The sequence below is a fragment of the Echiichthys vipera genome (assembly GCF_963691815.1).
Source record: "Echiichthys vipera genome assembly, chromosome: 15".
Classification (NCBI taxonomy): domain Eukaryota; kingdom Metazoa; phylum Chordata; class Actinopteri; order Perciformes; family Trachinidae; genus Echiichthys; species Echiichthys vipera.
In genome coordinates, this window is record NC_139840.1 from 15,357,435 (window position 1) to 15,372,927 (window position 15,493).

General features: G+C 39.7%; 1 protein-coding gene across 1 annotated transcript in view; it reads left to right on the forward strand.

Annotated features, from left to right (window-relative positions):
• The window catches only part of tnr (tenascin R (restrictin, janusin)), a gene marked incomplete at its 3' end in the record, with an annotated part of 165,626 nt that overhangs the window by 83,909 nt on the left and 66,224 nt on the right, over positions 1-15,493 (forward strand). Inside the window, exons 4-8 of the mRNA XM_083927949.1 lie at positions 9,249-9,369; positions 10,545-10,761; positions 10,887-10,987; positions 11,919-12,081; positions 12,862-13,338. Of these exons, the coding sequence (XP_083784075.1) occupies positions 9,286-9,369; positions 10,545-10,761; positions 10,887-10,987; positions 11,919-12,081; positions 12,862-13,338 (1,042 nt within the window). The 5' untranslated portion in view covers positions 9,249-9,285. The remainder of the gene's footprint in view (positions 1-9,248; positions 9,370-10,544; positions 10,762-10,886; positions 10,988-11,918; positions 12,082-12,861; positions 13,339-15,493) is intronic.

Genomic DNA, 15,493 nt, shown 5'->3' on the forward strand with positions numbered 1-15,493 from the left:
CCAGAGTCCAATTTACAAGGAGGGGAGAAAAAGAGAGACAGGGTAAGCTAAAGGGGAAGCAGGGACGAAAAGGAATAAAGGAACAGGAGACACAGAGTGAGCGATCACCCACGCAAAAAGGCCTGGTATTGGTTTTGTGTTCATGTTGAGGTGGCTACACATTAACCTGTGCAAATGGAGGTTATGGCTTTACTTCCATAGGGCGAGCAAGGAGGGGACAACTAGGGCTGCTGACAGAAAGAGAGAGAGAGAGAAAGCAACGGACATAGCAGAGGTCCTTTCCATCTCACCAATATGTGGCTAACAGCTTGAGAATCAGCCGAGAATCAGTTGAGTGATTATACAGCACATCTCAGAACGGATTTACCGTAGAGAGAAATAATGACTTCTAAGGATAAAGAAAATCCTCAGAGAAAGAAAGAGAGAAAATGAAAACCCTGTCAGAGAGATAAATGGAGATTGCGAAAATGACAACTGGAGTTAATAAAAAAATGAGCTAAATAAGAGAAGATGACCTGATGAGAGCAAAGGTAATTTTCTTAAAGAGGTGAATAACATCAAAGATCGAAAAAAGTCTGAGTACAAGAAGAAATGTCCACGTGGTCAGTGCCCTATCCCATGACTCCACTTTATGACACAGCAGTGTGACAGTTCACAACTCCTACAAGACTTCAGCAGACGGATGTTTTCTGTCTCCCTGGTACTAGTTCAGACCAGATACCGACATCCAGCCTGCAGCATCTCAAACCATAAGCAGAACTTGATGCCTTTCCTCTGCATGACTGCTCATGATCACAGTGTCTCTCTGAACGACTGCGTGCATCAGCAGCTGGGGAGGCACTAGAGATTATCATCACAGCTGGATTACAGAAGGCGATTGCTTCATTAGGCGTTTTCGCTGTCCTCCTCTACACTCGTAAAGGGATAGCTACAATGAACTGCTCCCAAGGCTGACTTATCTGTTCTTACTGAGCCCCCTGAGGGCCAAAGAGATGAAGGAGACCACATACACAGATTGAGACATATGTCTACAGGCCAGACAGCCAGCACTTAGCACTTAGACTGGAAGCAGTAGTCTAAAAAGCCCTGTGGCCATGAAAAGAGAGCCACACACACACACACACACACACACACACACACACACACACACACGCGCGCGCGCGCGCGCACACACACACACACACACACACACACACACACACACACACACACACACACACACACACGCAGCTAATGAAGCTTTCCAATGCATTTCCCTTCTGTAATCCAGAGTATGTTGATCTCTTGTGGGTCCCAAACTGCTCAAACACAGAAGTTAACACCTACAAACATTTATTCAGAGAGCATTCAGTGGTTGCTTCTTGTTTTATGAGGCAGCAGGTTGGATGAGAGGCTCGTTTAGCTGTTTGCTCTTTTTTCAGCTTTCTTTTCTGTTTCTCGTGAGCCCTCGTCATAATGTTGCCCTCACTCCTTTCGTGTTTTTTCTCTCCCATGTGTTCAGGAAAACCTAGAAAATAGTCAACCATTTTTCATTTTGTCATTGAAAACATGAAAATAGTAAAAAGTCCTGAAAATCATTGTGTATTTTCCTTTAGTAAAGTATGAACTAGGCTATATGTATATCGGAGCTCCCCTAACTGAATAAACTTTGTCATCTAAAAGGTGCTGAATTCAAATGTTAATTTATGGACAAGATTACTGTATTTTGAAAAGGCTGTTAGATTATGTTGGGTAAAAGCTGTGAACACACCCCCATGTCATGTCACACATGTAGATTTGCTGACATTACAACTTTAGTCACTGAAACTCTGAAAAATCTAAGTTGTTATCATTTAAATGTCAATTTGAGTCACTGCTGGCTGGAAACTGTAGTCATTTTTATTATTATTATTATATTTTTCTATGACCAATTTGTCATAACTTTTAAGCATGTAAGAGCTTATTTCATAGATACATTTTAGCCATAGATCACCACTAAAACTGTCCCGGAAAAGTCCTGGAAAATAATCCCTAGAAAAGAGCGGGAACTCTATCTCGTCTTCTGTATATGGATAATGTAATATCCATAATAAAAGCAGCATGTTCATGCAGTCCTTCCCAAGGTGTTCAGCTAAGTGTAAATGCAATCTGGATCACTTGTTTTGAAAGAAAGCCCATGAGAATGAGAAGTCATGACCCATCCACTTGGCCTCACCGAAGAGCTGCAAGCACATTACAACCATGCCTCCTTTTACTCATCTGTGGTGAGGGAATCTTTGTGGTTGAGGGAGGGAGTAGTGCTCAGCTGTTAATACTGTTGTCATAACAAGCTGTCATCTTTTTGTTGCTTTCTGCGAAGGAGTTATAAAAGACAGCTCTTCACACCTCCAGTGAAAACTAAGAAGAAGTTGTACAGCACCATGAGGCCTTGTGTAATTCTGTTTATATGTGCCTAAATAACACAATATTTCTCCCAAAACACATAAAAGCCCATGAAGAAAATATCAGTGAGCCACATCGTTGGACTGAGTGACGTGTTCTTTCATCAGGATGAACATTGGAACTGTAGTGTAGTTCCAAATAATCTCTATAAACAGATTTAGCATAGGCATGTAGAATCTGTAGGCAACAGGACAAGATTTGGGTAGCGGTCTGGCTTCTGTTTGTAGTCCAAGCAGTATTTACCAAATATGTTTGAGCACGCTTTGGTTGCATGCAAGTGAACAGTCCTTTTGGAGAGCAAAAGAGTTGGAACACATTGGCCCAAATGCAATAACAGAACCCATCTTCTATCGCCTGATGATGATTTAGCTTTTCATTAACTTTTTTGTTGATCTTGATCTGCATTCATATGCAGATATCTGTTTATAGAGATGCCAACTCGCATCTCCAACTCCATTCTCACGTCTTAAGTTGCTTGGACCGTAAACAATGAAATCTTGACCCAGAAATGCACTGGCTACACATGAAAACCCAAAATATTAGCTGTTGCCAACACTAAAAATGTATTAACAACCAAAAGTCCAAGTTGGTGGAATTTTATTGATTATGCGCTGTAGTTTATTTTGTGAGTGTCTGTCCAAACTGCCGTACCAAACTATGATGGATGACAAGAGTAGGCTTTCGATGATAGCTATGTAGAACTAGAGGAGGAGGTTTCATCAGATTTTGAATTGTAATACACGTTTAGTCTTAACATCGTTTAGAAACAGGTGAAAAAGCTTCCTCAGATCGAAACCAGTCTTCCTGTAAAACATGCAGCTGCCCACTTCTGTGCCTGACACTTATCACCAACACTTTAAGTGAGAGTCACAACACAGTCACAGTGGTAAATAGTTCAAATAACAATAACAAAGTGTTCTTGCTTGTTAATCAAAACTGCCAGCTCCCTAAACAGTGAATAATGTGACTGCGGCTGAATATATTAATTATGCAAGGTCAAGAGGTTCAGTGTCTGCTCGATCAAAGCTTAAAATAAGCGAGATGTGTGATATAAGCAGCGTTGTTGTTACAGCCACAGTACATTGCGTATACTTCACAGTGGAAAAGGTGAACAGAAATCACACAGTCAGTGGCAGCTCTGTCTTTAGAAATAAAGCTGTCAACAAGGGAGGTTAAAGGAGAATGGCGAGGGAGGAGAGACAAGTGAGAAAAAAAGAGCTCTGGTAATCATCTCTGGATGATTCAGATATATCTGTTGACTGCTTAGATATAAGATGATGAAACAGGATAGTTAATGTGTGGCTGAAAAATAGAATCAGGGATAACATCATACAGTAACCCGATAGATCATAGATTCAGCATGGACCAAAATCCCTAATCCCATCACATGGGTAAATGTATGACTCAAAGAATCTTCTTATCCGCCACAATGTAGGTATTCCTTAATACAGAATAGTAAAAGTCATGTTTGCCAACATACAAAAGACGAACAGGACAAGCAAGATTTAAATCTAAATGTGTTTATGAACAAGATAATTGTATGATAAAGCTGCAATGCTGCATACAACATTTTGCAGTATGAGCTTTTTACCTGGAGTCTGCAACCAAAAATCCCAGTAATCCCTGAAGAAAAATTTGAATCACAATACCTAATGTTACGGACACCCTTTCTACTCTGCCTCTTAGAACACTTCAGTGCAGTAAAAGTTCATGTTGAGTTACCAAAAAGCCAAACAGGTCCATTTCAAACGCTGGTGTTTCACTAGTGTACCAGAGAAACACCTCTGTGTGTTTTTGGAGTCCATACAATGAGTTCTAGTAAAAAACATGCTGTGCAGAGTTCTTTCACCAATCATCTCTTTAGCCTCGGCAGAGGTAGAGCTGTGACCATCGCCGCATGATGCTACCACAGTGATGGTTTTTTGTGGGTTTTTGATTTTTGATTTCTTTTCTTTTTTTGGTGAAAGTTAAAGTAGTGCATATGTCATGTGGTCTGAATATATTAAATAGATCAATTCTTATTTTGTTGTTATTATCATTAGCCGTCTTCCACCCTCTGTTCAAGGGGGAAAAAAACATCTCAGTTGCTCAGGACTTTTCACAGTCATTTGAATATACAGGGAATTTTGTGAATTATTTCAATGCTTGAGCACTTGTGATATCTACATATAACATTCAACTGAATATATAATACACAGTAGGGAATGGAAGGACTCTGCAGAGATGTACTGCATAGCGCTGCAGCTCAAGCAATCAAAGGCAGAAATAAAAAAACACATGCTGTATGTTCCAGTTGGAGTTAAATATGAGTAGAAGGAAGTAGAGGATTTCACCTCATCTACAATATGTTTCCATTTACTCATTCGCTGTAAAACACATTATATTACACAAGGCATAGCATATTTGTGTGTATGCACTTAATGACTATAAGGGCTATTTGCGAGTCACTACTGTAATGGTACTGGTCTGTAAATGTTTATTCTTTTCACTTTGGGGCCATTAGGAAAAATGACTCAAGCTCAGTAGTTTATTATTATTATCTTTCAAGTAGCTAATGTTCCCAACAAGATGTTTCTTGCAATATCTGCCATTGACTTTGTTCTCTCCGGATAGAGAGGTTGAGCATGTTCCTCAATAACTTAATTTAAATAATGCATGGCTATATGAATTCTACATTACAATTTTAGAAATTAATTTATAATTTAGACACTGTAAATATTATAACCAAAATCCACAATCAAAACAATATACAGGTATTTGTCGTTCATCACTGGCTCTCTTAATGCCCAGAAGCACATCTATCCACAGCATTTGATAAAAAGTCGTTTTGACTCTTTTTGAAGCACCCACATGACAAAGATTTGATTAGTGTATCTGTGATTACACTGTGCATTTTTAAATTCCATTCTCTTTTCACATTGACTGCTGCCCGTAAACCACATTGTGGATGAAAGAGAAAGATATTGTGAAGATTAAAAAAAAAAAGCTCACCTCAGATAGAAATGTATTCTAACAAAGATGAAATAAGCTTCAGACAAGATCAAAGTGATTTTATTTTACATCATACTTTTAAGCATGCTGGTTTTTGTGGTACATTTTACAGTTGGGATATTTTATAGTGCAGCCTCTTTGATATAGGCTGAATATTTTACCTTTTCCTTTGTGACGCTGAATAAAGTGTCCTGGTGTTTTTTATTATAATTGGAACAGACAGTTTCATTTCAGCCCCACAGGGGGTGAACTCGTCCAATTTGTCTCAAGAAAATAACCAGATAATACATAAAGTCACAGCATTGTTTTCGAGCATGCTCAGACAGAGTACATTAATTTATGTTTTTCTTGCAGAATATTTAGCTGTGCATAAGCAGGAACACGTACACATACACGCTCAGTTTCCCATGCAGCTAAATTACTTTTGAAGTTTTTTGTTTGTACTTACACATTAAGAAAGCATCTCTAGATCAAGAGGCTGCCTGCTATCCGATCTATTTACCATCAAGGCAGGTGGACTGTTATATAAATGAAAGGCTAAAAACACTTAAAAAACACTGCGTTTCTATGTGTATTTCTCCATGCACATTTGTGGATATGACTGAGAATGCAACAATACTGTAGATTTTAATGCATGTGTATCAGTGCACTTTGCTTTGTGTTGGCTAATGTGCTAATGTGCTAATGCTCATGTGCGTGTGTTCTCTCTCCTGAAAAGAAAAGCCAGTAAATTAAGCCAGTTTTTAGTGCCTGAAGCATGTTGATTCTCTTCACTCTGAATGAATGGGTTCCATCCTTAATTGAGCCTCTATGAAAAACCTCCTCTTACTGTGCAATAAAATGCTTGTAGGCATCAGCCGGCACCATGACCCAATGACTAAAGTATGACCATGTGGCTGTGAAACTCTCAAAGTTGTATCACTGCCAGTTTAAAACTATAGGGTTGTGTTAATGTACTGTATGGGTCTATATTTGGCAGGGATTTAAAAACAGCATGCCTTAAAGCAAGACACTTTGCATGCATACACAAGACCTTTTTCTCCTCTATCTATAGTGATATAAAAAGGTTGCATGACACTTTTAGATCATGAAACATCTTTTGTTTACCTGTTTCTTTCAAGGTTCAAGGTTCAAGAAACTGGTCTGAACTGGTATAAAATATATGAGCCTGTCATATATATTGGTAGCCATTTTTAGGTCATAGCATATTTGTTTATGCACAGTATTTTTACATGTTTATGTATGCACGTATGTATGTATTTGTACATGGAAAATGCAGATTATTCAGCATGGCCAGATGTTAGAGAAGCCATTAAAATAATAAAACACACAACATAGGGAAGAGATGACGACATATCAGTATCAGTATTTACGTCAGCCATCACCAGAAATTGCAGAATAGAAATGACAAAGACATCCCATTTCAGTACGCATTAGTATCTGTTGTAACTTTCAGAAGTGTCGCACATCTTCATCATCGCAACTGGACTAAAATGTAGATGTTCACATTTCATTACATTTCCTGTGATGACTTTAAGGTCACTCGTCAATGTTGGATCCATGTTTTATACATTTTAATCAATCAGTCAGTCAATCAGTCCATCAATCAATCAATTAATCAATCAATCAATCAATCAGTCAATCACTCGCATGAAATCAGTCCCATGAAATCATATAAAATACAATTTCAGTGAGATGTATTGAAACATTGCAGTGCATAGTTTGTCAACCCAAGAGCACTGACACTTTACTTGAGCAGTGTATATCTTGGTCTTTAGTAATTGGTAAGAAACAAATTGGTAAGGCTTTACAGTCCTTCTTAACAATTTTAGAATAAGACAGTGTTTTTAATGCGCTGGTTCACTTTTAGTTAAGTCCAAGCCTAACATAGAGAGTCTTTAGCACAGCTGTGCAGCTGAACATGCAAACGTGTGCAATTAGTCCTCAGATTTTATGATAATATAATAAAAAGCATAAACTTTATTTTTATAGAGGTTTGCTTAACAAGGTTACAAAGTGCTTTCCAGAAAAACAAGGTAAAACTAAAAGCAACAGATAACATCAACAGACAGAAACAGTGGGGTCATGGAAACATAAAACATAAGCATGTTAGCCTCAAGTACTCAGTACTGGTTGGACTCTTGTATAAAACACAATATTATAGAAACGGTGATCCCTAGAGCTCTTTTCCATCATGCTTGATACAGGAAATGAGTGAAACATGTAGTGCCTTTCATCTTCGTCATCACATGCTTTAAGCATGCTTGCAAGCCCTCTACCGAAGCTAACCGAACAGGTGCTACTTTTGTTAATGGCTGTGATCAAGATGGTTCCAGTTGGCTTTGTCCACCTCAGTCCTTCATCATATCCTGCTTCTCATTTGTTCAGTGAATTCACAAGTGAAACAGCTTGTGTCATGTCAGACAGCAGCAGCAAGCTTGAGAGGAGGGTTTTGTAGTATCAAGGCCAAAGTCATTGTTAAAAGCATTAGTGGTACTGTCTGAAGCAGGGGATTTTTATAGATGGTAACGTATGACCAGCTATCTTTCCCCTCTGGGTCTTTTACGATATACTGTATGTGTCAACATTCTTTATATGAGTGTTTCTGTTCACCACACACATACAAAACCTCACCAACATGCAAACGCACTCAAAGTTTTTCCACCTTGCCTTGAAATAAAGGATGTGGTAAGTATTGGTATGCATCAGTTTAAGTAAAGAAAACAAATTACCTCAATGAGACACACTTAAAAGAACACGTGGCTCACACACAGTGTGATTCTCTCTGTTTCTCATTTATGTGCAAATATACTGATGTTTCAACATTCCCACCCTAAATGATAAAAAGCAGAGCCTTTAGGTGTTAGGTGTAATAAGAAGGCTTCCATCTGGCACTCGTAAAAGGCACCAGCTGAGAACAGTAGTCTGCTTTACTAGCAAGGGATGCATTGTTGCAAAAGAGGCTCTTGATTACAGAGTGCACAGGCTCATCTTGAGATGTTTTTTCCCCTTCCAAACAGTCTTCTGCCCACACATAAATAGACGTGAACATTCTAAAACTCAAGGGAATTATGCTTAAAATGACTGCTAGGGCACGTCAACACACACACACATACTACTAATATCATTTCTTCAAAGTCTTACCCTTTCAAGATACCAGCTGTCCCCACACGTGCAAGATAGAGCCTCTCTGCAGGTTGAGTAAGATGTTTGATTCAGCTGATAGTAAAAAACTCAGTGAATTCAAATAGCCACATTAAAGGCAAACGTCTGCCCTGCACCGCTTTATCTGTGCTGATGTGTGTCAGTCGGCTTGAAGGAGTATCCACATCAGTTTTTTTTCCTCTGTGCAGCATTTATTTCAGTTTGTCCCTGTTCTCACTTCCCCACTCAGTGGAGAGGGGATTACAGCGACATCACTCAAACCATTTCTCTACTGAAATCCATCTTTCAGCTCTCTCCCTGAGCAATATTTCTGAATTCCTCCCAAGTGGAAAGATCAAATATTTGGTATTTCACTGTGCAATACATTCAAAGCTTCTTAGCCAGTTCCATAATCCCAGGAGGAGTTTCTTTTTTCCTTTTAAAGCCAATTATTTTACATCAGATCAAAGGCATTTATTTACCATTTACAGAGGATAAGCTGATGGCAGTGGGACTACCCACTTACACACAGAAACACACACACACAATAGACACACATGAACAGATATATTTCTATGCTGGCACACTACACAGGAACAGCTACAGTATGGATTCTTCGTACAACACAGACACCATCACTTGACTGACTTTTCTTTTCTACCACCTTTCTGCTTCTTCTTACTTCTCCACAGGTGTGAGTGGACAGGAGTGGTGAAGTTTCTTTCCAGCATGCCACTGGCACAGCCGCATCACATGGCCACTGTGCCCACAGCAGGCTGGATCCTGGCTTTGGCTCTGTTTCTTGCTCTACAGGTAAAATTTGTTAGGTACAAAGTAGCTCCGTCCTTTTGTTTCTGGATTCCTGCCCAGGGCTTTTTTTCATATTCATTATTTATTTCCAATCTACTATTTTTGCCAGCCATGTTAATCACTCGACAGTAGGCACAGATCCTCACTGACCAGCTTTGGTATCAAAGAAAAGGGATGATGATGATGTTTGCAATTTTGGTATTTTGCAGTTTTCCTAATTTATCCTTGCCTGGGTCGAAACCTTACAGCTGTCCCACCCCACAGAGTTGACTACCAACTGTAACTAACTAACAATTCTGTCTGATATCAGGCAGGATTTCTCCTAAAATATAGACTTTTTTAGTTATTAGGGACAAAGCACAGTGTTACAACTGATCCTTCTCACGCCCCACGCTCGTAGTTATTGTTGCTACGTCTGCGAAGCCTTCCAGTTTAGTGCAGCGCAGTGGTAATTGTGACAGATTTATCATTCGAAACTCAATAGAGAATTGTGAATGTCAGACAAAAGCAGGCTTCTCATGTTTAGCCAGCGACGGTCAATGTTGTCGGCTAATTCACATGGCTAATCAGGTTTAGCTAGCTAGCTAATTAAGCTAACATTAATTCCATGAGTTGGTTGAATTCTGTCTCAGGTTGACTTTTTAACGTTCTTGTGCTTACGTTTTGGAAAGGCTAAAAAAGACACACACCCTCTAAACGTATTTAATGTAGAATGTGCTTCAGTCCCAAGCACACCTCTTAACTGCTGTGCTCAGTTATGTTTGTCAGGCAATGATTGGACAATCGCTGTTTACTGAATGGGTTTTGTGAGTGGTCAGTTGCATACAGGTAGTGCTAGAAAGTTCATATTCAACAAGATTTCATGAATACAGTTCTCAACTATATTAGCTATATTTTCCCTTTAAAATGTTACATGCTTTTTAATTTTAGGTTATTAATTATGTGTGTTTTCTGCAAGACAAAAACCAAGCACAATCTCAAATTACTGAACCGTCACCAAATTACCAACATTTTTAACTTGCAAAGATTCAGTCTTCAGCCAGTGAGAAACTCCCCCCCCGGTTTGTTTTCTTAGTGTTCACTCCATCATATTCTGTAAACACAGGATATAAAGGACAAAAACCCCTGAATCCAAACCACGTGTAGTATTTCCTGTTTCATATTGTCTCTCTCTTCAGGGTTCCTCCCATGCTGCTCCATCAGCAGATGACAAGCTGGTTCGTACAACCAGAGTGAGGAGACAGACCCCAGGGGGCGGGCAGCCCCCCTCTGCTTCCTCAGCCAATGATACCCTGCAGGAGCAGTCCGTGGTCTTTAACCACATCTACAACATCAATGTACCCTTGGAGTCTCTGTGCTCTGTTGACCTGGATGCCTCCGCACCACCTGCCCCAGGTGATGGTGAAGTTTTCTGATTAATCACGTGTTTGGGTTTAAATTAACTCCAGTCATTTTATTTGCAGAGATGCACAACGTGTTATATTGAGACACTTTTAAGACCTTTTCTTTTTGATTCAAAGGTTCTCGTGCTGAGTTGGGGTCCAGACCTTCTGTGGAGGGTCCAATGGAATCAAATGGACCAACAGAATACACTGAGCAGACGCTGGATGCTGAGAGCCAGGTAGGTGTTTCAGCAATATTTTATTTTTGCTTATTAGTGGTGAAGCGTAGATAGCAAAAGAGTATTTAGGATGACACAAGAGCGAGATATGACCATACTTTTGAGTAAACAGTTTCATCACTCAGTCATTTACATACTGATGTTCATGGTGATATGTTGTTTTGCTCGCAAGAAAAAATAAAGTGATGTTTCACCAAAAAACAAAACAAAAGGCTCCTTGAGTGCCATAAACTCATACACTGTAGACTTTAAAGGCTGTGGTCATTGTGAATTGATTCTCTGATAGATAGTGACCAGTTTTCAAAGTTAGACTATGAAAAATTAAATCGAGTATTGTCACACCACCACAGCAGCATGATTTTATTATAGCTGTATAGTCAGCTTTCTCAAAAAATGTCTTAATTTAAAAGGTGAACACTATTTTCCACACATAACAAAACATACATCACAAACAATCAATAAGTCTTTCCTCTATTGTTCATTTATACGCTAAGCATGTTCCAAACAGTCATATTTTAGTAGACCACTTTCCTCTGAATTCTGACACATGACCCTGATGAGCTTGTTTGTAGGTGCCTACATTGATTTGTACACATTAAAGTGGTCAACTTTTGCTCTTGCTTTTGGGGAGAGGTAGATAGTTTAAGAAGTTAGTTTATAGACGCTTGGGTACTTTTTATTACACCATGAAAACTGACGATGGCCTCGGTTCTCGCTGACAGACAAAACTATAATCTTTTTTCACTTTCCAAACCTACAAGGCTACGGTTGATTGTTTGATACTTTGAAGATAAATCTTAGGTGAAATATCACTTAAACTATTAGGAGAACCCACATTGTCCCATTATGTGGAATAAATTGCCATATATGCTAGATTAATGTGCTTATCTGCCAACATGCATTACTTAATCAAACTGTTGTTCTTCTTTAGGTAACATTCACTCACCGCATTAACATCCCAAAAGTTGCGTGTGGTTGTCCCACAACAACCACAATCGAGCAACTTGCCACCAGGGTGGAGATGCTGGAGAGAGAACTTTCCCTTCTCAGAGCTCAGTGTGGGTCAGGGTGCTGTGGGGAGAGCTCAGCCATGGGTGAGTGCTGTTTAACAATGACAACAATGATTATGGCTAAAGCTGGAGGATGTTGTTTTTTGCTGATACGAGCTATTTTACCTAAATATTGCACAAAGCCCTCTGGTATCAACCATTTGGCTTTTGAAAGCAAAGATACAAATAGCTGCAAGAAATGACTTTAGAAGATGATGACTTGTAGCAAAAAGACAAAAACAGCTACTATAAGTTAAAAAACAAAAACCTGTTGAGTGAACGGAGACAGACCGCAGCAGCATTCTGGTGCTGGAGGGCATTTTTTTCCCCACACAGTCTCAGTCTAAAAGGTGTGGAGAAACCTTTCTGACAACTTTTTTGTTCACTATTCAGGAGGTGCTGCCATTACTATATGAAGGGAGTAGAATGGATAGAGTTATAGGATATATTATGGTTAAAGGATCTGCTCCATTGACACCATCACCCCATTCAAATATTTCCTGAAAACGCTCCATCTCTTCAGTGGGAATATGATTATCTCCAGCAGTCGCAATGTGAATCAGAATGAGAATGAAATGATCAGCTGAAGAGGATGGCAGCTAGATGGAAATGAACAGAATGAGGGAGGTTTTTATTGAAGTCTTGACTACTGTGTCTCCCATCAAACCTAACGTGAAAGGAGATTGGATTTGGTAATTATATTAAACTAAAATAAGTACAAGTAATACCCCAAAACTGAACCATCCCTTAATGTTTGATTGCATTATCATCTTTGAATCAAGCATCATTTTATCACATCATAAAATATATACCTTTTTTTCCCAGGTCATTTGGACTTTGTCCCAGGCTGCAGTGGCCATGGCAGCTTCAGCTTTGACCTGTGCGGCTGCATCTGTGAGGAAGGTTGGGCCGGCAAAAACTGCTCTGAGCCTCGCTGCCCAGACGACTGCTCCGGCCAGGGGGTGTGCATGGAAGGGGAGTGTGTGTGCGACCGTGACTTTGGAGGCGACAACTGTTCAGAGCCACGGTGCCCTTCAGACTGCTCAGGTCGAGGGTTGTGTATCGACGGGGAGTGTGTATGCGAAGAGTCCTTCACCGGCGAAGACTGCATGGTCGGGAGGTGTCTCAACGATTGCTCGGACCAAGGGTTGTGCATCAACGGGACGTGCCAGTGCAGGCCCGGGTACGTGGGAGAGGACTGCTCCCTGGTCTACTGTGCCAACAACTGCAGCAAGAAGGGAGTCTGCAAGGAAGGATTCTGTGTCTGCCAGGATGGCTTTGCAGGGGATGACTGCAACTCAGGTAGGGTATTACTTTTTATCCTTTAGGTCAGTTTGATCCTCTCGACTATTGTCAAGTACAAAAAGTAGTTTGTCAGACATTTATGGTTCAGTTCCCTGAAGCGAAACTCCCTAAACACTTGCTGTCAGTGTGACCAGGAATAAGTAACGCAGAGCAGAAATCTGGCCTAAACAGATTCCACAATGCCTCTCTTAGTTACATTTTCTGTTCATGATGTTGCTGGCACTAGCTCTGAGGTTTATTTGAGTGGCAAAATAGAATGCATATTTCAGATTATAGTCTAGTGAGTATCTTTAGAAAAGGCATCTTATTTGTCTCCTTATCTGATTCACTTACAGTGTGGGGGCAATTCTAAAACTACAGAAAAGAAGAAGTAGAAACTGATTTGTGTTGCTTGATAAATAACACAAGATAACAGATATTGTTCAGTAAGCTTCTCTTAAAGTTAGAACAATTTTGGCTTCTCTTACACTGTTAGAGTGTAAGTGTGTAATGTGTGACATTCAGTACAGATATTTTGGAGTGGATTTTTTATTTTTAGAGATGGGATGTACTTAATAATACTAATACTATAATACTATGGATATTTGTTACTTTAACAATGCTATATATATACTGTGTTAACACCATCTGTCATACATATACAATTTGGGCTACAATTGAATACTTAATTAATGAATCAGTCTGTAAAATGTCAGTGAAATAACCATCACAATTCACCCTAAAAAAACAGTCAAAATCGGCAAATCCTCACATTTTAGAATTGTTTGGCCTTTTTGCAAGATATTTTAGTGAACCAATAATCAAGTTGTTGGGAATTAATTTTCTAACTAATCGCTCCAGTCTTAATATAAAATATAGGAGCGTCACGCTAGAATGTAGTTACCGAACATGTCTGCCGTTTTAGGCCCATCACAACTTAGCAAACACACAAAACTAAGATCAAACTGTCAGACAAGGCACCGCTGACCAAATGTGAATCAAAATTCTAGTAGGTATTACCTATTACTTACCTACCAAATCCACATTTTATTGTTACGAGGTAAAATTTGAGTTTGTGACCCAGCTTCAAAACAGACCAAGCACCGCCCCAACTTGCGTGTCATGTGTCACTCAGCGCTCCATTGTGTTGTTCTTCTGATTAGTTTTAAGTTCTATCTAATTGCATCTAGAGGCATTTTGGTCTGCACTGCTGATAACACCCCTTGGAAAGTGAAAAATAACTGATAGGCAATGCCAGGTTAGCATAGATTTATGAATGCAAAGCTGTTTCTCTCTCTCTGTCTCTCTGTTAAAGCAGTAGGTTCACAGGTCTGATAATCCGCCCCCCTCATTTTTAGCATACAGAACGTGCAGCCTTGAAAAACAAACCCCTCTGTGCTTCAAATGCAGCGAGCAGGTGACTTTCCGGACAGCAGAAGGTGTAACACTGTTCATTTATCAAAAGTCACATTCATCTGTGGAGAGAGCTGTCACATTAGCTGCATCTGAGACAGTGTCTGAGTCATGCTCGCCTTTTGTACACACCCAGCTCTCCTTGCTCCACTGCCATTTGAGGCAGCTGTCAACAAAGTGAAGGATGAGGACCGACAGAAGATAGAGCTTTAGAAAGACAGTAACAGCGAATCATTTTACTAAAGCTGATTTCTCCTCGCTGCCATCCCATTTAATATCTATACCAAGTCAGGGAGTCCGAATTGCTTATTTCTTTGCAATTAGAGGCTAAAATAGCCAGTGCTTGTAGGGGATAGTTTGCTGAATACAAAACGAAGCAGTTCAATTACCAGAGACCTGTAGGGTGACAGGCTTAAGTGTTTCATGTTATCAAAAGCTGAAGAAAGCGGGATGCATTTTTGCTTCAATTATGGGGGCCTATATTCTCCCACCATGAGAAATAATGGAAGCCGTTGAATTTAAATGGGATGTTTCAGGCATATATCTTCACATAAAAAAAATTACCTGCCCACAAAACAGAGATCAACTCATATTAAAAGAGTGGCATTTAATTCTGACAGCAGAGGAATTCCACAATAATTTCCGATGAGTCCTGATTTTAAAGTGGAAAAGTAGCGGTGACATTCTCACGCTGTTGACATCCTCTTGAGTGGGTCAGTAGTGACATTTACATTTATCACGTAGTAGTGGGTCTCAGTAC